Source organism: Lissotriton helveticus, chromosome 8, assembly GCF_964261635.1.
Source record: "Lissotriton helveticus chromosome 8, aLisHel1.1, whole genome shotgun sequence".
In the NCBI taxonomy this organism is placed as follows: domain Eukaryota; kingdom Metazoa; phylum Chordata; class Amphibia; order Caudata; family Salamandridae; genus Lissotriton; species Lissotriton helveticus.
Window position 1 is genome coordinate 1,106,066,342 of NC_136069.1, and position 24,952 is coordinate 1,106,091,293.

The window sequence follows — 24,952 nt, forward strand, 5'->3', positions numbered from 1 at the left end:
TCCAGTGACTGTATAATTCTGTAAAGTTAAAATATGTCTTACATATTGAAGAATGAGTGGATGTATAAGTGTCTTGATGAATGATTTAGTAGAAGCATGGCTGACTGTATGAGTGACTGATTAAATGTGTCTCACTGAGTGCATGGGTTAGTGACTAAACTGTCTTAATTTGTGCATCATTATGTCTGTTGTTCTGTAAACTGCTGCATGTGTTGATCATTAGCTATATGATTAACTGTATGGGTTATTGATTGGTTGCCCAAGCATTTGTATGGGAGACTGAGTGTGTGTGTGGGTGGCTGGGAGGTGTATGACTCTCTGCATAGATGTGTGAGCAGTTGATTGACTAGATGTATGGGTTCAAAAGTGCATGTGGAAACAGCTGTATGGGCGGTTGACTGTGTGCATGAGTGTATTGGTGAGTGAATGGATATCTCAGTGCTACATGTCAAAGTAAGTACATATGTAAAACACAGTACATGTGAGAGTTGACATATATAAATAACTGTGCATAAGAGCCAGTGAATGTGTGAGTGGCTGTATGGATCATTGTTAACTTGTATCCAGGATTGTATAAGTGAGTAAATATGTTTTAGTATATGTTTGAATAAGTAAGGTGTGTATAACTGTATAGTTGAGGAAATGGAGGTGTGATTGATTCTTTGCATGACTGACTAAGTGTCTGAGTAACTCCATGGATGAGTGACAGTCTATGAGTGTCTGTTTACACTGAGTGTATCTAAGGTTATATTAGAGTCTGAAGAGGTTCATCGTATTATCACATGAATGATGTCATCAGTGATGTGATCAGTAATGTCAAATGAGATGTCATCAGTGATGTCATCAGTGATGTCATTTGAGATGTCATCAGTGATGTCATCAGTGATGTAATTTGAGATGTCATCAGTGATGTCATCAGTGATGTCATTTGAGATGTCATCAGTGATGTCATCAGTGATGTCACTGACCATGTCATGAATGATGTAATATGTGACATGATCAGCAGTGGATTGCGGGTGCGCGATATATAGTTAGTGCAACTAACTATATATGGAATTTCAATGGTTTTGTGTGAGTAAAATAAGGTTTTTTAAATGCTAATTCCTAACTATATATGGTCTATAACCTATGGTTTTTTCAGTGAATTTTCAAGGTTTTGTAAATGCTAATTCCTAACTATATATGGTCTATAACCTATGGTTTTTTCAGTGAATTTCAATGGTTTTTTAATAGCAAATATCATAAGCTGTCGAATGTCAAGTACGTGGTAAGTGAAAACATTTTCGTGTTTATGCACACTGATCTGCTTTGAATGGTGCCCCCCCCCTCATTTCTATTAGGAGTACTCTCTCTTTGCAGATAGTGAAAGGTAGTTAACGCAGGCCTTTGCCCCCGTTGTAATCCGTCGTGCCTGCTTCTCTCTCCATTTGATTGATTGTTATCCAAGTATTTACTGTTTTAGAATTAGTTCTCTTTGGTTCATTCTCTATTTACAAACAAACACAGAGTCGCAATACTCTGTTTAGTCTTTGCAGATAACGAAAAATCGTGTAAAAAAAAAGAAAAGGAATCGAGCAAAATCAGTAGGCCACTAATGGGATCTCTTTTTGACCTCGCTAAAATAGAAACATTAGGAACAACCCCTCATGACAAATACAAAACTAGTGAGATGAACTGAACTCCACACAATGATGGCTGCAAAACAGCTCGGCTCCGCCACCCACCCCGCCCAAAATAACGATAAAGAGCGGCTGCCATGATTGGTTGCGGAATGGCCACGACGGAGCTACGAAATGGTGCTGCTCTCATGCTAACCCCAGCTTCAGTCTGAAACATCCAGAAACACTGTAGACTACCAATTCGATCAGTTCCGGTAGCGCCCCAATGTAACCCGGTAGAGAAGAACTAGCCCTCCCCTCTTTGACTGATGGTTCTTGTTGCCTGTCCCTTCTGTTGTCATTTAACAGAACTATTTAGCCTGCTGAAAGGGGTTGTGTTCCGACCGCTGGTTGGTGGAGACATTTTGACTATATTCTGGACCTGCGTTGTCGCGTAATCCGTCATATGACGCGCCGCCTTAGCGCATCCGGAAGTCATCCGGGGCGCGCAGCGCGTAACGTAAGCATAACAAGTCATGTGACTTGTTAATAAAACTTTTCATTGGTTCATTTTACTTTTCTTATTGTAATGATGAAAGGCTTGGTCATATGACCTAAAAATTACGCTTTTCATTACTTCCGAACATTATTTTTTCTTAAATATATGTTATAATGTTCCAGGCTAATGTACTTTCCCGGAAATTTTACAACTGTCCTGCAAGTAAAATATATTCTTTTTTCGAGAAAAAGAGCGTTTCTTCGTCCCATGACGGAGCCGTTGAGCAAAAGAGGGTCGACCTGCTGTCTTAGTCGCCGATACGCCTGAATATGAGATTCTTATCGATCACTTTATGTTGCAGGAATAGAAAACACAACAGCCCTTGACCATTTATCTTTACTGCGTTCCTTCGTATTATACCTTTTACCCTTCATGTAATTGGTCTGCTTTATTTCACTTGCCTTTTAATGATTCTAAAACAGTGACTATTATTAAAAACTTTACCAATGTATATACTACTACCATGTTTTCTTTTAAAAACCTTTATTGTGAAAATTTCATTATACAAATACGAGCCTATAACCACGTGGGCCTGCCACGGAGCAAACTGTAATCGTATATGATGAATAGACATTTACACTGTAGAGGAACGTAACGGGCGGGCCATTAGGTTGCAAGAACTAAGGTGTCTAACAGTTACGGAATCGGTGGACGTACATTTTATAATTAAAATACGACAGGGCCAGTTACAATAAAATTATCTAGATATACATTTGCGGGCAAGTACCATGGGTGACGTTAATTCGATCTTTCAACAGTACAGTAATCAATAACACATCAGAACTTAATATCAATAGGGATGTCGAAATATTCAATCAATTCTCGTCCCCGCCCGCCATGTGCTTCAAAACTGCATACGTATCTCGTGATTTCAAGGTTCTGCAACCAGTACACAACAAGGAGTTACGAGTCCAATTTATTCCGGCGCCATTTTGGGCGAGGACGGGCAGGTCCAGGATATAGTCAAAATGTCTCTACCAACCATCGACTATGATGATGTTCATATGCTGTATTTATTAGAGTAACACTCATCTGTCCACATGAAATTAATTTGCCACAATCTAAACATGTCATTTTAATCTTTCCAAAGTTCTTCTAAATATTTGGGACCGTTTCCCTTGCCTCTGAAGCTCTCAGTGCCACTTCTTTGATGAATGTACTAGCAGGTCAGGGGTTCTCCTCCAAATCTCTCTTTTATGCAGCACTATAATTAATTGGTGCCACCTCTCCATTTGACGATGCATGGTATAGTTACCACAACTATATATTTTTTCGGTTCCTCTGGAGAGTTCATCGTGGCAGATGAAGCGTGTAACGTACCGGGCATTTACCTTTTTTTGCATGTACAGGAAAGGAAAAAAAAATCGAGCGTCCGAGTTCTAAGGTGTCCCAGGGCCATTTTAGTGGACCAGGCCCAAATCCAAAGAACAGGCCGCCATTTTGAGAGTCCTCTTGCAGCCGCCTGTCGCTGTAGCATCAAGAGCAGCCGAAACTCAGCTGAATGGCAACTGAAACGGTAAAGGGGCGCCCCACTACAGCAGACGAGCCTCCACCTAGGAAGGCCCATTCACGCCGGCTCCCCCCCCCCCTTCGGGCACCCCACGCCGTTATTCGGAGCAGTATTGTAGGATGGCCACACCAGTGCCGCAACTTGCTAGACATCACCTCGGTGGTAACCGAATCTCAACGCCTTGTGGTGTCTTCTATTCAGAAAACATTGTTATGCTGCCTTCGACCTATTCGCCGCAAGTGCGCACACAACTCAACTGCATAGCTTGCTAGACACCACCTCGGTGCCATCCGGATCTTGGAATGTCAGCGCCTTTTGGTGTCTTCTCTTCAGAAAATATTGTTGCGCTGCCTTTGGCCCCATTCGCACATCAGTCCGCTACTGACGCCATCTCACAGGCTAATGGGGCGCCCCACGCCGACTTTCAGCATTGTAGGATGACCACACCAGTACAGCAACTTGCTAGACATCACCTCGGTGCCATCCGGATCTCGGCGCCCCACTGCAGATGAAGTGCCTCTCAACTATGAAACCACCATGGTGACATCCGGATCTTGGCGCGTTGTGCTGCCTTCGGCCTATTCGCACATCGGTCCGCTACTGACGCCATCTCACAGGCTAATGGGGCGACCCACGCCGAGTTTCAGCATTGTAGGATGACCACACCAGTACAGCAACTTGCTAGACATCACCTCGGTGCCATCCGAATCTTGGCATCTCAACGCCTAGTGGTATCTTCCATACCGAAAATATTGTTACGCTGCCTTTGGCCCCATTCGCACATCGGTCCGCAACTTAGACATCACCTCGGTGCCATCCGGATCTTGGCATCTCAGCGCCTTGTGGTGTCAGTCAGAAAATATTGTTGCGCTGCCTTTGGTCCCATTCGCACATCAGTCCGCTACTGACACCACCTCACAGGCCAACAGGGCGCCCCACGCCGACTTTTACCATTGTACGATGGCCACACCAGTGCCACAACTTGCTAGACACCACCTCGGTGCCATCCGGATCTTGGCATCTCAGCGCCTTGTGGTGTCTTCAAATCAGAAAATATTGTTGCGCTGCCTTTGGCCCCATTCGCACATCGGTCCGCTACTGACGCCATCTCACAGGCCAACGGGGCGCCTCACGCCGACTTTCAACATTGTAGGATGACCACACCAGTACAGCAACTTGCTAGACATCACCTCGGTGCCATCCGAATCTTGGCATCTCAACGCCTACTGGTATCTTCCATACAGAAAATATTGTTACGCTGCCTTTGGCCCCATTCGCACATCGGTCCGCAACTTAGACATCACCTCGGTGCCATCCGGATCTTGGCATCTCACCGCCTTGTGGTGTATTCTCTTCAGAAAATATTGTTGCGCTGCCTTTGGCCCCATTCGCACATCGGTCCGCAACTTAGACATCACCTCGGTGCCATCCGGATCTTGGCATCTCAGCGCCTTGTGGTGTCTTCTACTCCGAAAATATTGTAGAAAATATTGTTGCGCTGCCTTTGGCCCCATTCGCACATCAGTCCGCTACTGACACCATCTCACAGGCCAACAGGGCGCCCCACGCCGACTTTTACCATTGTACGATGGCCACACCAGTGCCACAACTTGCTAGACACCACCTCGGTGCCATCCGGATCTTGGCATCTCAGCGCCTTGTGGTGTCTTCAAATCAGAAAATATTGTTGCGCTGCCTTTGGCCCCATTCGCACATCGGTCCGCTACTGACGCCATCTCACAGGCCAACGGGGCGCCCCACGCCGACTTTCAACATTGTAGGATGGCCACAGAAGTGCGACAACTTACTAGACACCACCTCGGTGCCATCCGGATCTTGGCGCGTTGTGCTGCCTTCGGCCTATTCGCACATCGGTCCGCTACTGACGCAAACTCACAGGCCAACGGGGCGCCCCACGCCGACTTTCAGCATTGTAGGATGGCCACACCAGTGCGGCAACTTGCTACACACCACCTCGGTGCCATCCGGATCTTGGCATCTCAGCGCCTAGTGGTCTCTTCTATTCCGAAAATATTGTTGCGCTGCCTTCGGCCCCATTCACACATCGGTCCGCTACTGACGCCATCTCACAGGCCAACGGGGCGCCCCACGCCGACTTTCAGCATTGTAGGATGGCCACACCAGTGCAGCAACTTACTAGACACCACCTCGTTGCCATCCGGATCTTGGCGCGTTGTGCTGCCTTCGGCCTATTCGCACATCGGTCCGCTACTGACGCAAACTCACAGGCCAACGGGGCGCCCCACGCCGACTTTCAGCATTGTTGGATGGCCACACCAGTGCGGCAACTTACTAGACACCACCTCGGTGCCATCCGGATCTTGGCGCGTTGTGCTGCCTTCGGCCTATTCGCACATCGGTCCGCTACTGACGCAAACTCACAGGCCAACGGGGCGCCCCACGCCAACTTTCAGCATTGTAGGATGGCCACACCAGTGCTGCAACTTGCTGGACACCAACTCGGTGCCATCCGGATCTTGGCGCGTTGTATTGCCTTCGGCTTATTCGCACATCGGTCCGCTACTGACGCCGCCTCACGTGCCAACGTATTTTCTCCGCATTTTATACCCTATGCCGCATAACAGGTCATGTGACTTGTTTATAAAACTTTTCATTGGTTCATTTTACTTTTGGTTTCCTAATGATGGAAGGCTTGATCATATGACCTAAAAACAACACTTTTCATTGGATGAAAACTTTTTTTTTTCCCAAACGATGAAAGCCCCACCTTGTTTCTGGATGTTTCAGACTGAAGCTGGCGTCACCATGAAAGCACCACCATCTCGTGGCTCCGTCGTAGTCATTCCGCGAGCAATCATGGCAGCCGCTCCCCACCAGAAGCCTGCAGGAGTCGGGGCCCCCAAAACTTTTGATGAATTCTCAAGGCGGAGGGGACGCTTTCGAGAATGGGGTCCAAGACCTAGCAGACAAGCGTCCGATTTCCAAGGTGTCCCAGGGCCATTTCAGTGGACCAGGCCCAAAAAGGAAACAGCCTGCCGCCATTTTGAGAGTCCTGTGACAGCCGCCTATCGCTGCACCGCAAGAGTGGGCGCAACTCAGCTGAATTGCGGCTTTTGACACAGTGGACCAAAAACGGACGGAATGGCAACTGAAACGGTAAAGGGGCGCCCCACTACAACAGATGACACTCCACCTGGAGAGGCCCGTTCACGCCGCCTCCCCCGGGGCGCCCCACGCCGTTATTCGGAGCAGCATTGTAGGATACCAAAACCAGTGCGGCAACTTACTGGACATCACCTTGGTGCCATCGTTCTGCTGCCTTGGAACTATTCGCACAACAGTTTGCTACTGATGACCCACCCCCCGCGACGCCCCACGCCGTTATTTGCTGGGTGGCAACTTACTAGACATCACTTTCGTGTCATCTAGATTTCAGCGCGTTCTGCTGCCTTGGAACTATTCGCACAACAGTTTGCTACTGATGACCCACCCCCCGCGACGCCCCACGCCGGAAATCTGGACGTTGTGCTGCGTTGGGACTATTCGCACAGCCGACCGCTACTTCGTTGTTTTTCCCTAAAAATGTTTATATGTTATTACTATTTTTGTTTTCTTGTATATATTTATAAATTATTCAAGTTTTATAATCTTACTACTTTGTCGGAGTGCTATATATTTTTAATGTGACACATAATTGTAAAAACTTTGATGTACAAAGAGTCATCCCTGGAATCTTCCGCTTCAGGCTCGGTTCCCTCCCCAATCACAATACAGGATGGTTTTCAGATAATAGCAACGCTTCTTCTGTGACGGATCTCATCGAGTGTGGGCCTTGATCTACTATAACTCCTTTGAAGAGGGGTGATTCTTTACAGCTGTGGCCATAAACTACATCTGCAGGGCTAGCTGATACCCTAGGACCAGCCTGGACAATCGGACACAGAGGAAAAGGAGTGTCAGAGGGTGCGGTAGTGAATAGGGCGAAAGGGAGGTGTCGGGCGGGCACAGGGTGTGATTCTCAGGGAAGAGCAGCGCAGATGGGGGGAGGTTTATTACCCATGCATAAGACAGAGAGCGGGGGTGACCACTGCCTGGGGGAGATGCTTGCGAGGGTGGGGAGCCATGCTAAGGATCGACAGCGTGCACAGAGTGGGTCTGGTCAAGGCATCTAAAATGGCTGCCGTGCACGACAAAAGTGTGGCATTTGAAAAAAGACAAGATGGCGCAGACAATGTTTTTCAACACTTCCTGATTTCCTTCGAATCGAACGTTAACAGACGTTGGGGCATATTACCAAAGTTAAGCGATATTTATCCCTAACGATGCTTAGCAACGATTTTTTTACCGTCAGAAATTATCGCAGATAAACCTTGCTATTATCAAGGTTTATCGCAAATACGATAAAAAACGACCGCAATGCATTAATATCGCTGAAAACTCAGCGATATTCATGCATTACCGAGCTAATGCTCTTAGCCATGTTATCCACCTCCCATTGGATAACATGGCTAAGAACTGCTCAGGGCAGGTGCTAGCTTTTGGAGATATTCGCGCTTATCTCGAATATTTCCAAAAGTTGATAATAGGAGATAGCGATGTTAGCGACTGTTTCCAGTCGCTAACATCTTGGCATGCCCACTTTGCATGTCATTAGTGATAAATATCACTCACATGCAAAGTGGGGCCCAAGATGGTCGCTATCTCCTACTAGCCGTCGCTAACTGGTGTTAGCGACAGCTAGGTAATACAGATATAATTTTATCTCCGCGAAGCGGAGCGTTGTTACAGATATATATCTTGTTTTTGAACGTTAATTTCTCAAAATGCACTGAAGCACATATATTGAGACCTAGCAAAGGCACATCGGGCTACCAGTCCCTAATATTTTACCAAGTTTCGTGCAAATCCATTCAGCCGTTCGATTATTATTATTTTATTTTTTTTTTGCCCCGCGGGGCCCTTTTAAAACCTCCACATCAAACCTAGGGGGTCAGCGAGGATCTACTATGCCCCCTTATGGTCATTTGCCCCTTCGCTTTGGCCTCCTCTTGTCTCTCGATCCTACCGAGAGACAAGATGGCGGCCGCTACGGACTGTTTGGAATGTTTACAGACACCGGAGAGCCAATCAGCTTCGCTTCGCAAAGCTCCGTAACGCGAAAAGTACGCGAAGCGGTGCGCTGTTACAGATATATATCTTTTTTTGAACGTTAATTTCTCAAAATCCACTGGAGCACATATATTGAGATCTAGCAAAGGCACATCGGGCTACCAGTCCCTACAATTTTGCCAAGTTTCGTGCAAATCCATTCAGCTGTTCGATTATTATTATTTATTATTTTTTTTGCCCCGCTGGGCCCTTTTAAAACCTCCACATCAAACCTAAACGGTCAGGGAGGATCTACTATGCCCCCTTATGGTCATTTGCCCCTTCGGTTTGGCCTCCGCTTGTCTCTCGATCCTACCGAGAGACAAGATGGCGGCCGCTACGGACTGTTTGGAATGTTTACAGACGCCGGAGAACCAATCAGCTTCGCTTCACAAAGCTCCATTGCGCGGAAAGTACGCGAACTGGAGCGCTGCCCGGTCCGCTGTTACAGATATATATCTTTTTTTAAACGTTAATTTCTCAAAATCCACTGGAGCACATATATTGAGACCTACAAAAGGCACATCGGGCTACCAGTCTCTACAATTTTGCCAAGTTTCGTGCAAATCCATTCAGCCGTTCGGGCTAAAAGTGAGGCCAACCGCCCTATGGAAAACTCAATGTTAAAAACACGTTTTGGGACCCCCCTTTTTTCTCGACCCCCCCTGGACGAACCCCCCCCAATTTTCAGGGGCTGCTCAGAAACAAAATGTGCCATTTTCCTGAAAATTTCAGCCAATTCCGTCCACAAACGCCAAAGTTATTAGACATAGAATTTTCAAAAAACCCATAGAGAAAAAATCCTAACTATATATACCTACTGGCGACCGCCAGTAGGTAATATATTTATATATATATACATGTAAATATATGTATGTTACAACGAACACACTAGAACAGAGGGGTGAGAGGATCAGGTCCCTCTTCGACTTCCCGCTCAGACTTTAATCACAAAAAGAAGAGGGAAAAAAATACATTTTATAATGATAATAGATCTCTAAAAGTGAGTGAAAGGGAAATGCACCTTGCTTTAAAAACTGCCCTCACACACAGCAAGCTGTCTCCTGCTTCATCATAGGGCTGCTAACACACATCCGTGTTTACCCAACACTGGAGGTGGAGCAATAGGGAGGGGAAGACAATACAACAAACAGTGAAATGTCATTGAAAAATCAAGGGTGAGAAATGGTGCAGAAAAAGTGATAATAAAAGCTGGTCCCAGGAAATCCTTATTAGAATTTTAATATTAGGTCCCCTGTCCAGGATTATAAAGAAATTAGTGGATTCTAGGTAGAGGAGCTTATAATGAGACTCCACCTGCTCCATTCTGCATGGGTGTCAACATGGTTCAGCCGGCAATTCACAATGTCCCAGGTTTCCTCAGGACTCTCACCTCTGTGATCCTGGGTGCTCCGCCTCTCCTATGAATTCAGAAGTGAAAAAGGGGGATATCACCTTTCAAAGAGCACTTCGCCTGTGGAGGGGACCGAGTTTATATTAATCTAAAACTTGAAATGGCGGGGGAGGAGAACAGCTTCCTATTAGCACTCTTGCTTGTGAGGTAAGCTGTTACTGATCAATGTCGTCTCCCCGGCACGCCGCGTTGAATATATTTATGTTGACTGAAAAAAATAAAGGTTAATGTGTTGTTCTAGTTAGGTGTTGAAATGGGTTAAGTGCTAACGGTTAGTTATAAACCATAATATCACCAAAATTTGCAAGTGTTGCATTACACCTCATTGTAGACTTACATGTTTCCACCACTTCATTTCAGAGGGTGGAGATATCTAAGATTGAATTTACTAGTGTAAAGTGTTAAGTTACTAGTACAACATTTACCTATGTAGTTGGAGTTCTCTGCCACCTTATGAGAAAGTATGGGGTAAATTACATTTTATTTTTCTTTATAAAAATATTTTAATATAAAATAATAATATAAAATAATTTTGAATATTTATTATCAACAGAGAGCGATAAAATAAAATATTACAGCCAATTAACACAATAAATTGAAACTAAATTGAACAATTAATTAATTTTAAAATATTTACTTAATTAATACATAATGCATCTTAAATATTAATTTTTTAAAAACACAGTATCATTTGTATTTTTAATTTATTTATATATATATATATTACATTTTGTTGAAAATTGTTTTGAACTAATTTAAATTAATTACATTTTTTTATAGTTTAACTCACTTATTTTGAATTAGTATTTTATTACTTTTTATAATAATAAAATAATTATTTAAAATGTATTTTTTGATATTAAATGAAATGCTTACAAATATTTGAAATTGCAAAATAATGTATTTTAACAATATCTCGCTAATTTAGTTTCCTTGTTTTTATGGGCGTACCATGCAGTATCTGTGAATGGCCATGTGTGGTGATTGACTTACTTCAAGGCTGTGCTGGAGCACTTATACTGCTGTTTTGTCACATTTTCGTGTGTAGTAACTTTAAAAGTGTAGTTGGTGTATAGAAAATGGCATGGCGCCAGATGTATGACTGGCCAAATAGCGCCTCACAAATTGCGTCACTTTTGTGACTCGCAATTTGCGAGGCGCTATTTGTCATGTACAACAGTGTGGTTAACACTGTTTGGGATTCCAATTTGCGAGCCCATTGGGATTGACAGGACCTCCCGGGATGGTGGCCTGCTGGGCTCAGCAGACCACCATGTCTGGGACTGCTTTTAAATAAAGCAGCTTTTTTTTTTTAAATGCAGCCCGTTTCCCTTGAAGGAAAATGGGATGCATTTAAAAAACAAAAAAAAACGTTTTTGTTTCATTTTTTAAGGGCAGGCAGTGGTCCCTGGTGTTTTATATTGATTTAGATTCCATACGCATTTCCCGATTCATGCCCTTATATAGGTACAATTCACATTGCCCTTATATAGGCATAGAAATCCAGTCCTTATTTAGGCATAGCCCATGCTACCCAAATACAGACATGGCTACTTCCAACCATTCATCTACGTCACAACGATTTCTTGGACAACCAGACTCTTAAGCTGAAGGGACTTCCCCTAGCCTGAATATTGATTTCTCCAAGAACTCATTTATTATGCATGAACATCTATTCCTTAGGGGTTCATTCATGACTTTCATATGCCAGACGTTTACATCAATACTGACATTCCTAAACACCTTCAAGGTATAACTATAGCTTGCTATGGCAAAGCACGGTGTGGTTCGGTGCAGTTCGGCTACCTACTTGCACGATGCAGCTTGCTACAGCAAGTGCCGAAAAAGCCAACTCTCCAGCTGGCGCACTGACTAGAAGCTGACATCCTCCTGCCGAGAACCCAGATCCAGTGTTTCTGACTCCCCTTGCGGGGTGTTGGGAAATCGAGTCCTGTGAAAGAGATACCAACCTCTCTCATTCTAAGGTATGGAGCTGATTAGAACCTAGAGAAGCCTTTGGCAATTCTTGACAGAACTAAAACGAATGCTAGACAGCACCTACTTCTTCCCTGGTACTAGACCTAGGTTAGGTACATTGGGGTAGGCGTATATTAGAAGCACCAGTTGAGTATTGTTAGCCTGTGTTATTTATGTATGTATTTTTATATATGTCATAGCAACAGACAATGCTATTACAGTAATATTTTATTTTAGCGTTTGCGCTGTACGCATTATACTTCGCATTTTGTCTAACGATTGTAGCAGTTCATATCTCTTTCATGAGAAATAAGACTGTTGAATAAACCCTTTTATTGAAACGTCAGTCTCTCTATTTCTGTGTAAACTCTGTAGAAACGAAGAATGCACGATTGACTAAGTGAAATAGTTATCTATTGTTTCCACGACTCTGAAGATATTGTTCCGGTTCTAGGGGAAACAAAGTTGTCATGTGTATGCGGTTGTCAGAGACTAATCACTTCTTGTTTATTTGAGAAAGTTTCTAGTGACCTCTGAGTTAGCTGACACACACGCAATTAAGTTTAATATACTCGATAGAGACATACTGATCTCAGTCCTCTGTCAAATCGATAGTGTATATTATTTCCATGCGCAGAGCTTATTGGGAATATAGAAACTACACTACACTGGGACCACTGCTTGCCCTTAAAAAATTATATTGCATGCACCCCTTCCCCTTTGCAATTGCAAAGGGAAAGGGGTCCCTTGGGGACTTCTTCCAATTTGCGAATGCATTACCACCTACTTGAGGTAGGTGGTTATTTGCAAGTGTTTTGCAATCGCAATTGCGGTTGCAAAAGCTTGGTACATAGCTTTGCGGTCGCTATTAGAAAGGGAACTCCCCTTCCTAATACTAGGTCACAAAACAGTATTTTGCGAGTTGCAATTTATTTGCAACTCGCAAAAATACTGTTTGTACATAGGCCAATGCTTTTTAGCATGCACAAACAGATCTAAGAACCATTTGCGCACGCTAAAATGCGTCGTACATCTGGCCCATACTTTTCTGTGGATAGATGCTTGTGGTTGCCTGGCCCGCCCCAAACCTCTCCATACTTTTTATTAAACTCCTCACATTTTGCAGTACATATTCACCATCTTCCCACCAGTTCCCTGGTCATTCCACGTTTATTACTAAGCAGTAAACTTACATGTGTGGACATCTCCCCATAAAAAATATAGGAGAGGTGGAGGTTGAGGTGGCCATCTCCAACCTTAGGTTAGCGAATTGGATCTTGAAGTAAGTAATAGTATTACTTGTTACTTTATTACAAAATTCAGTTTCTGAATCTGACCCAATATGTTTTTTAAGATTTGCCCTTAATAGGTTTTTCTAGCTTTGCTAGTAGATATGCTGGTGGAAAGAGTTCACCGGTATACGTCACGCCTAGTAAATCTGCAGCGGAAAGCATAATAGTGCAGTAGAAAATGGGCGATTATTGTGACATTTATGTCACTCTACTTATTGATGCAGTACTGCCATGCAGTTATTTGTTCTGTTTCTTAACTCAAGTAGTCATAACCTAGGTGGATGGTAGAAGCACAAAATAAGGAGGCTGTGATCAAAACACCAAAACATGAATAAAATATTTTAAACATGTTATTGCTAGGGTATATTTTTGAACTTGTCTTATTACCTCTTCTATGTCTCCTTTTCTTCCTTCAGTTAAAGATTTCCAGAAATATATATGGATGTGCTTTGTCATTTTCAAATTAATAATATTCCTGATGATTTTACTGTGGAAGTTTTATAGAGTAGATGCGGTTCTGGTGTATCGGGATATGTTTCAACCATTGAGATCTAAGGATGGTGAGTAAACATTTACTTTAAAAAATACAAATTCTTTATCTATGATTAAGTGTGTTCTTTCCATATAGTCATCACTGACTTTACAAAAACACCACTTTGTTGGCATACTACTGCGATATTTGTCCTTGTCTTTTTCTGTACATTACACTGATTATGAATGCTTTGTTACAGTTTTCCAAGCATGGTGACCCCGGTGCTGGAAATAATCGCTCTAACTACATAGAGGGAGGAATGTTAGTTAACATTCTCCCACCCGCAGCTGATTGACCCTTACCGCCAACATCTCTGTTAACAAGTCCAAGTGAAGAGTCTTTGGGGCCTATATACAAGGGCTTATCGCCACCAGAATGTAACTTTGTATGGTGTTCTGGTGGTGATAAGCCCTTCATCTTATTTACAACGTGACGTTAAGCTTAACGCCGCCTTGTAAATAAGACCCCTATTCGGACAGCACTTAGCATGAAAGGGGCAGGCAATGGGTGTTGCAGTTGGTGTTCCGCAGCAACACCCATTGATGTTGACACTGCCCCCTATTTACAAGGGTGGCGTAAATATGGGGCAGCAGCAAAAATAAGACCATGGAAAACCTGGTCTTAACCTGGTGAAATGAGGAGAAATCATAAATTTCTCCTCGTTTTTGCTGTTTCTATGTGTGCTGCATTATGCAGCACACATAGAAAGAGTAAATAACCACCAGTGATTTTTTATGTGCATGAAGGTTTTACCTTCCTGCACATAAGCAATCATTAAATAATTACGAGTTGCAACTTCTGTGTATGCTGCATTAGTGATTGTTTATGTGCAGGAAGAGACACCTTCCTGCACATGAACAATCATTCCCTGCAACACAGCCCCCTGTACTATGTGTGTAAGGGTGCCTAAGTTGAAGCTAGGCAGTTAGGTTTAGCGCCAGGGGAAATACAGGGGTGCACTGCATTCATGTGAAAATGGCGCATCCCCATGTTAGACCTCTGTGATGTATGTTCACTGTTGTATACGATAAGGAGGACCATTAGAGAGACCAATCCTTTAGAAACAGACTTGCTGCCTAGTTGTAAACAGTTGGCCATGTTATGAACATTGAAGTTATCTTTGCAACTCTGAATTAAAGTATCTTCTTGAAGTAGCATGTTATCTAATGCCTGAAACACAGTCTTTGTTACATATGTTCTTTTTTCCCCACTACTTCTCAACCCATTAACATCCACATTAATACATTTCAGCACAATCATCATGAGTGCATCAATGGTGTTTCTGATGCTTATAATTTCCTTTGACCCTCATACCACATTTTTCCCTTTTACTTCACCCCTAAAATGTTGCGATTTCTAAAATGTTCAAATACCAGTCTAAACAGAGCGAGGAGCAGATCGGAGTCTTTATATGCAACCACAATTGCAGCCTTCATACAGTAATAGGGTTGTTCATGATTTCTCCCTTCCCAATTGTCCATCATCTTTGACCATCACAAACTGTGCCTTAGTCACCTTCAACCATTTTCTTAGTACTATTGCCACTCCTTTACTGGAACATCAGTTATCTTCAATGGCCAGTTTGTCTGACGTTCCAGAAAAGGTGTTCATGATTCATAATTATATCTCCTGCCATAAGTGAGGATCCCAACATATATATTCCAGATATTAAGTGGGTCAGGTCGCCACCGTTTTCAGCCAGAGGTGACGCCTTTAAAAGCACTGTGTGTACATATTGGGTGTAGTACACATAGTTCTCAGCTGATGGTTGGAGGCAGTGTTAAAAATGGAATTGATACAACTGTTCATACATGGTGTTGATAGAGCGCGGGTTAACCTGCTCAGGATTTTACAATACTCACCTGGGCCTATAAAAACATACACACTTTGAATAGGTAAACCTACGCTAAACCAGTGATTGAATTTTAACCTTTTTAGGACCTATACCTTTGACTTACCAATCCTAGTCACCGGTACCTAGAGTCCTAAGGAATCAAGGGACTTAGCAAGAAAATAGGTAGTCTATAACATTTGCACTCATAAAATAACCACAGACTCGGGAAAGATTTAAACGCTTTATCTAAATAATTTATTTAATGTCAGAGTCCATACTAAATCTGTCAGAGCTTGATCAATTAGAAAGAATAAAATCAAAGCAAAATGATGCAGAAATATTAGGAGACTTTCTTTAAACATTGAAACATAGGAAGGTTAAGAAAAGGGAAACAGCACAATGACATACCCACACAACTTTTATATTTACCTAGAATGGTTTCAAGACCAACCCTGGCCACGGGCTCGGATAAAGGACAGGACCCCTGATAGTGCAGGTGCCAACCGGATAGAACAGGTGCAGACCAGAATCAGTATAAGTGCGGGCCAAATTGGATCAGGACAGGACCGCCGCAGGTCAGGGCTGGAAACCACAACTAAAGTACAACCCCAGCGTCACACCCCTCTCTGCAGCTAACATTCGGACCCCGATTAGGTTAGTGAATCTTCTCCCTCAGGAACCCCGATTGGGTTATCGAAATCCTTCCCAGAACCCCGATTTGGTTATCGAATCTTCTGACAGAGTGCTCCGCCAGCACCTGTGCTCCCGAATCTTCTGACAGAGTGCTCCGCCAGCACTTCTGCTCTCGATCGCCTATTGAGTGCGTTGGGTCAGTGACAGGTCAGCTATTCAGACAAGTTGGACAATCTAACTAGCTAAGCCTATCTTAGTTATACCATTTTGCAGGGCAGTGTACCACCCCCAAATGTTGCAAATGTGTGTATACCCACAATTTGATTGGTCAAAGGACGGGGAGAGGTCATCACACCATACCACTTATGAGATCATGCTCTTCAATATTCAGATCAATGTTCCTGCCCAATATTTTATTTCCCATGTTTTGGGGCATAAAGCATATGTATGGATGCTCATAGCGGAGGTATATGCAGGCTATTACTGGCAGCCTCTTGCACATTTGAGTAGGAGAAAATGGGCCAGATCAGAGGAGGTAGAAAACTAGTATAGCAGAGAGGAGCAGGTTGGAGGTCAATTACTGCCAGAAATATAAGGGATAGAGGACAAACCCCCAGATTCATCATGCTGCTCTTTTGCGAGTCCTTAATAGTGATTATTAAGGAATCACTATTAAAGACTCGCAAAACGGGATGCATGTAGAAATCGCAAAATTTATAGTGATTTCTACATCTCCCTTATTTGCGATTCGCTAATTGCTAATCGCAAATAAGGAATGACAATTAGCGAATCGCAAATAAGGAAGCGATTTCAAGGGTGCCAGGGTGTCCAAAGGACACCCTGTAGCACCCATGAAATGGTGATTTACACTGGTGTTGCGCACACACATGTCCAAAGGACATGTGTGTGTGTAACATCCAACTTGAAAAATGCACTAAAGTGCATTTTTCAAAGTTTTCGCTATTTACCACAAAGTCAGACTTCGTGGTAAATAGCAGCCAAAAATTGCTATTTCGCAATTCTAAAATGGTTCAAGAATTGCATTTAAGGAATCTCAAATAGAGATTCCTTAAATGCAATTCTATGGCAGGACCGGAGTCTTCGGATTATGCCTTCTTTCTTACGCTTTATTTTCCACAGCAGCAAGAAAAACAAACACAAAGTACTTTTCCCATGAACACTTGGGAAAAAAGCAAAGTCAAACACGAGTCCTTCAACAATGTCCATGCACTGGCAGCTCCCATCATGCCCTGCTGCCGCTTCCTCTTCCTTTTTCTTCGCTGCTCAGCAGCAAGTTAAGTCATTTTTCCTTATCTCTCCTGGGTTTTGGGGTCTGTAGGTTGAGCGTTTTGTACTCTGTGCCAGGCGCTGGTGTTTTTTTCCTTATTACAGATTCCCTAGAGATCGCGGGACGCTTTGCGCTCCTCACGCGATTTGCGTAGCCCAGTAGTGCGCAGTGTGGTGATCTCGCCGCTAGGGGGCAGTGTTCCTACTGGTTGCCGGCGCGCTGTGGGACGCTTTTTTGAAGCGTTTTTTTAGCGCGTTTGCTCCGGGGGTATCCTGTGCCCTTGCCCTTGGGTTTGACACCCTCAGGGGTCGCAATTAGGTTTTTCCCTCTTTACAATCAGACGCCCTGTGTGGGTTGTATTTGCAGTTTGACACCCTGCGGGGTCGTAATTGCGCCGGTGTTTTTGCGCAGGGGGGCGCTTTACCGGGTGGCGCCCCAGGATCTTGTGGGCTGCAGCGTCCCCAGGGGCTAACCCCTTAATCGTGTGCCTTTGGCCACCAATACCCCTGGGACCTACCCAGACCACATAGTGCCCGTTAGGGTCCAGTTACTTTCTTGGGCCATACCTCTCTACCTGTGGAGCCTAATTTAACTTTCTATGCAGGGAGAGCCAGGCCAGTATACAGAGGAGGACCCTCTCAATTACGTCCCTTGGGATGATGATTTCTATCAGGCGGTTGACGACTCTATCTATAGGGCGGTGGACCAAGCGATGGTTCCCCTGGAACAACATCTCTCGGCGCGTTTGGATGAGGCGTACGCGAAGCACGCGGCCCTTATTCCCGCGCCTTCCCCGGCCTCGGGCCCTGACCAGTCACCGCCGCCCCCTCCCCCTAAGAAACCTTGTACGGAGGGGGTTGACCCTGCGGCTTTTGCGAAGGTGAAGAGTGCTTTTATGGCGCTGGAGGGGTCCCAGCCACCTCCACCTCCAGTCCCCCCCGCGGAGGTTCCGCCATCTACCCCTTGTACTATGTCACCGGAGCCACAGCAAGATGATGATTCTCCGGACTCAGAGGAGGAAGCATGTTCGTCCGGGTCTTGGCTCCCGTCTCAACCTTCCTCCTCCGCGGGCCCTTCTGACATGCTGGACCCGGACGACATTGTCCATCCCAGGTCCTCGGAATGGGTTCCAGGCAATAAGATGGCCCAGTATGTGGGGAATCGCCTCAGGAGGCAGGTGGATAAGGATGCCCGTAGCCGCCTTAGGGCGGAGTGCCCCCAGCCTTCTTTAGAGGGTAAGGTAGCCATGACTCCGGATATCGACCCCAAGATGGCGACCTTCTTGTCCAAATTTGTCAAGGACCCCCGGAAGGGTATAGACAGGTCCTGGTGTACGTGCCAGGATAAGCTGCTTGATGCAGTGGGCCCCATGATTAAAATTCTAGACATGGCACAGGAGGCCAAGGTGTCGGGGGACTTCATTTCCCCGGAGGTCCTCTCCAATTGGGCGCAGCGCCCCATCATTTTTCTTGGCAATGCAAACTCTGCCCTCTCTACTGAGAGGAGGAGGTCTCTATTGATTAAAGTTGATCCTAAGTTAGGGTGGCGTGTTTGGAGACCCCTTTATTAAGGAGCTCGGTAAATTTGTAGCCACTTTTACATCCTTGGACCGGGCTCAGTCCAATATTAAAAAGGTTTTCGCCCCTCGTGTTTTTGACAAGGGGCCGCTCGTTCGGTCGGGGCAACAGCTCAGACAGAGGACAAGGCTCCGGACGCGGGCAGTTTCAAGATAATGCCCGTTTCAACAATTTCTATCCGACCAGAGGACAGAGGTTCCGAGGACGTGATGGTCAGAGAGGCCAACAACAAGGCGGTGGATGAGGTGAGTGTGCTACCCTCTGCGAGCTTGCGAGTTGGGGGGTGCCTAGCGCAGTTTTTCCCAGCGTGGGTTTCCCTTACCAGCGATGCCTGGGTGCTGCAGACGGTTCAGGGCTTTCAGTTGGAGTTCCATGGCCGTCCGTGTCAGCTTCAGCGTCCTCGCCCCATTACCTTTTCGCAGCGCGATGCAGCTTTGGTGAGCGAAGAGGTCGCTGCCCTCCTCCACAAAGGGGCAATTTGTTGCGCATGCGAACACCCGGGCGGTTTCCTAAGCAACCTCTTCTTGGTCAACAAGGTCGATGGGGGCCGTCGCCCGGTGATCAATTTAAAGGATTTCAACGAATGGCTGGTGTACCGCCATTTCGAGATGGAGGGAATTCACCTTCTGCGGGATGTGTTGCGCCCGTCCGATTGGATGGTCAGGCTCGACTTAAAAGACGTTTACTTAGCGGTCCCGATTTTCCCACCTCACTGTCGTTTCCTCCAGTTCAGGTGGGACGGTCAGGTTTACGAGTTCACCACGCTGCCTTTCGGGCTATCCTCAGCGCCATGGTGCTTCACAAAGGTGTTGCGTCGGCGGTGGAGGCCTTACGGGCTCGGGGTGTCAGAATGATAGTGTATTTGGACGACATGCTGCTCATGGACCAGTGCCCGAGACGTCTTCTGTCTCAATTGCAGTCCGCAGTCAACCTGCTTCAGGGTTTAGGTTTCGTAATCAACGAGAAGAAGTCTCTTCTGGTTCCCGTCCAGTGTGCCACCTTTCTCGGCTTCAACATAGACTCAGTGTCTTCAACCTTGAGTCTTCCCGCCAGGAAGATGGCGAAAATCAGGCACGAATTGCGCCAGACCTTGGCGAAGCCATTGATATCATTACGGCACCTGGCGCGGTTGGTGGGCCTGTTGTCGTCTTCGATTCAGGCCATCTTTCCCGGCCCCCTCCACTATCGGGCCATGCAACGCTTGAAGGCGTATCATCTCAGGAAAGGGCTGACGTACTCTCAACTGATTCCGTTGTCGGACGACGAAATGAGATGGTGGCTCACGCACATGGAGGCCTGGAATGGCCGTGCGATTTTTGGCTCCACCCCGGACATCGTGATAGAGTCAGACGCCAGTCGGTCAGGCTGGGGAGCCAGGTGCGGCGATTTCTCCACAGGAGGGGCCTGGTCCGCTTTCGAACAGTCTTTACATATCAACTGTTTGGAGTTACTAGCGGGCTCCTTTGCGGTTCAAGGTTGGACCAAGGACAGGGTGCAGTCCTGCGTCCTTCTCCGGATGGACAACGTATCGGCGGTCCGATATATCAATCATCTGGGGGGTACCAGATCCTAGATGCTTGCGGACCTTTCGAGGGACTTTTGGCACTTCTGCTTGGACCATCAGGTGTCGGTCACGGCGGAGTATTTGCCGGGGCGACAGAACGAGGTGGCCGATTGGCACTCCCGGCACCTCTCGGATGCCAGCGTATGGAAACTGATCCCCTTTTGTTCGCCAGGCTTTCGGACCAGTGGGGTCCCTTCTCAGTGGACCTTTTTGCGTCCCGCCTCCGAGTCCTTAATAGAATTGGAACTTACCAGCACGAAGGCTAGGCAAATTCTCATTCTTCGCAATTTTGCGATTTTAGATTTTGCGATTTTTGCATTTTTGCGATTTTTGCATTTGGGATGATGAATCCCAAATGCAAAAAAAGCGCTTCATGAATCTGGCTGATGGGGCTTGAACCAGGTGTAAAGGTGATTTACTGGGGCATTAGCAAATTGGCTTAATTGGTTTATTCCACTGGACTGGTGCCGATAAGAAGGTTGTCTCAGGATATGACAGTGATTCAGGAGTAAATAGGATTGGGTACGTCTTGGTGACAGTTTATGACATTGATAGTGTGGAAAGGCAGCAGTAAGATGCTTATCCTTAAGGCCTGGATTTTATTAAATGGAACAGGTTAAGGGTTCATTACTGTGGGAGGTATCAAACTGGTTTGTTGCGTGGATATGGTATTTAAATGGCTAGTGTGTTGAGACATGATTGAGTATGCTTGGGGCTAGCAATAGACACATGGCCTGATTCAAAAACTGTACCTGGTAGTACGTTTTGTCGTACTACAAAATGTACCACAAAGTGTTCGTTTCTGCCTATACTTATATGTGTAGAGTTCTATGCACATGTAAGTATAGATACTAGTAGTAAATGTGCAAGAGAAACAGAGGAGTAGAAGGGTAATGGGGCAGACTTACTACTTAAAGGAATGAGTTTAGGGAGGAGTAAGAGGGGTTTAGGGAGAGGAAGGGAGGGGCTTAGAGATGGAATTCTCCCCCCCACAAGACCAAGTCAGTTGTATTACTCTGGGGCTGCACATATACATCTTACACTTTTGTAGTGAGTGAGTATACACTGAGGGCATGATTTACAAAGGTAAACTTACACTTTTTTGTGTAAATGTAAACAATTTTTGTATTTAAAAACTACAAGTGCTGAGTTCTCCACTCGACTGCGGAGTCTATAAAAAAATGTAAACTTACACAAAAGTGTGATTTTACCTTTGTGAATCAGGCCCTCAGAGTTTGAGAATACTGAAAGTAGTAAACTGACTCCAAAGTGTAAACTTACTCAAAATTGTAACTTATCTTTCTGAATCAGGCCCAGTATATTTTGTTTTCGAATAATGTAGTTGAGTTTGGTGTCGGAGGACAGCACGGTGAGAGCTATGATTGGAAGGACAGAAAGAACAAGTGAGAGAGGGTTTTCGATGATTGTGACAGAGTTTTGAGTAAGCAATATGTTATAGGGGGTTAAAGGATACTAAATTGGAAGGCAGCAGTTGACATAAAACAGGCTGGCCTCTAGGAACTTGAATGAATCCTAGAATGCTAAGAAGTGAAGAATGTAGCTGAAGTTTACTATAAAGGAGTAAAAAGAGGGGATTGGATTGAGCGAGTTAAAGTGCCAGAGCCAGCAGACAATGTGGAAAAGCAGGTCACTTAGCGATTCAGCAGCAACTAAAAGAACTCTGAACAATGGACTAGCTTTCATCTATTATTCTTGAACTATTACACCTTAATATTCAGCCATATATTTGTGGTAGTGTGCGTATTAATTGATCTTCTTGATTTGTGCGTAGCACTATCTAATATTAACAAGTACAGAAATTGTTATTTATAACAAAGCAGAAACCTAGCTACATATTTCCACATATATTTAATTGCAGCCATTTTCGAAAGAGAGATTTTAATAACTTCAAATAGAGTTTGCAACCAATTGCATGCTGCATTTTTGTGCACTTATTCCTACAGGATGTCGTCCACATTTATTTTGCAGACTGTAACCATACTGTCTCTTCCATAAGATGGAACAAAAAAACAAGCATTAGGTTTGAGGAAGGGGCCAATTTAATAATTTAGTGTGAGAAATAAAATACACCCTCCTACTATACATTCAAAAGATATTGTGAGTTACTTTTGAGTTCTCTGACTTCATAAAGTAACTTTGCCTCATTTTTATGATTACAGAATTCCTCTGTGTCGTCTGATATCTTTGTAATGATGGTAGCTGTGCTTGATCTCAGCTACAATAAGTAGGAGAGTATAACCTTGTTATAAACACTAATACTTTATTTTCTTCTTAGAAACATGTCCTGATATGAGAACGTGTTAATATTATGAAAACTATGGGTGTGATGTAGAGTTTGGTGGATGGGCTACTCCATCACAAGCTTGATAGATATCCATTACTCTGCAATACAAGTGCATTATATCCTATGTCCGTGGTTCTTAACCTTTCTATTTCTGAGGACCCCTACTTAATTATTAGTGGAAGCCCGGGACCCCCACATAATTATTATTGGAATAGGGGACCTCCACTGAGTTACTACTGGAAGCCGGGAAACCTGGCCTAAGCTTTTCGATGATTTAAACTGCTGAACGATGCAAAAACTATATAGAAACAAGCATTCATCAAATGGTGAAATAATGTATTTAATTCACAATCAAATTTACCAATAAAAAGATTGAAATTTTAATAAGAGAGTTGGAGCATTTCTAAATTCAATTTAGGCCACTTATTGTCCATACTCCTTTCTATACGATGCACTTGCACTGCTCTCACAAATCAATCTGAGGACACTAACTTAACTATTAGCCTCCAATTTAAAATTTCTACATATTTATAGAACATTTTAAACTTTGAAATTGTACATTTAGCCTCTTTATTTAATTACACTTCTGTTAATATTACTCTATTTTCTAAGTAATCACGGACCCCCTAGGTAGGCATGGGTCCCCAGACCACAGGTTGGGAATCACTGTCCTATTGAGCTTGTAAGGGATATCCAAGACAAATTTGTGATGGAGTATCCCATATGTCAAACATTAAATCAGGCCCTTCATCACTACTTACTAGTAGTACCCTTTTAGAAATAAGTACTGACATCAGAGGGATTGTTTCTCCTCATATATGTCAAGAAGTGTTATCCTGATCCCATCTGAAGATAATGTAGGAGTGCATCATATTCACACATAGGGGTCGATTATGATGCCGTCCAGAAACTCTTCCGACCTAATCGAATTCGGAATCGTTCCCAACCGAATCAGATTCTGCAAGTCCGACCAAATGATTACGATGCTTGCAGACATCATTCGGTTGGACTTGCATTGACTTCAATGGAAGCCTGTGTTTCAAATGAGAACACAGGCTCCTATTGACAAAAGGAGTGGTTGGAGAAAACCTTGCACCCTGTGGCGGGCACCCCATGGTGCCTGCCACACTGTGCATGCATAGGAAGGGGGACCCATGGGTATACCCCAGGCCTGATTTGGAGGGGCCCTGGTGAAGGGGGGGCCTGCTACGGGCCCCCAAAGTCAGATTCTGACAGCCGATCCATGCCGGAACAACCAATTTGGAAAGGCTGTCCAAATCTGACATCCTAATCGTTTGGCTGAAAAAGCGGTCTGTAGACCACTACGATTCAGCTCTGACCAGCACGGTTACTCCCAATGCCTTTTGGAACCGAGTCGGACAGTCCAAATGCTTTCCAGCCATTGTAATCGCTCTTTGAGCCTTTCCGAACAACATCGTAATCACCCCCATAGTTGGCACTCAATTAAACTCTGTTGTAACCAATGTACTAAAGGGAGGAGAGCATTATGTGCTAAAAGGTGTTTTGTTTAAAATACATATATTTAGAATGCGATTAATAAAGTTGCTTGACAAGTTATTTACTAACGCAACAGGAGAAAATAACATGAAATGTCACATTGTAAGAACTTAAATGAGAATGTGTGGAACTAATGTTTAATGTTTATACGCATAGTTTGAATTAATCAAGTACAGATGCACTGAAACGTTTACAATGTATTGCATTTATTTCTGCTTTAA

At 44.4% G+C, this 24,952-nt stretch overlaps 1 protein-coding gene across 1 annotated transcript in view; it reads left to right on the forward strand.

Annotated features, from left to right (window-relative positions):
• The window catches only part of LOC144771880 (interleukin-1 receptor-like 1), a 417,138-nt gene that overhangs the window by 317,346 nt on the left and 74,840 nt on the right, over positions 1–24,952 (forward strand). Inside the window, exon 9 of the mRNA XM_078656126.1 lies at positions 13,897–14,040. Coding sequence (XP_078512252.1) covers positions 13,897–14,040 — 144 coding nt within the window. The remainder of the gene's footprint in view (positions 1–13,896; positions 14,041–24,952) is intronic.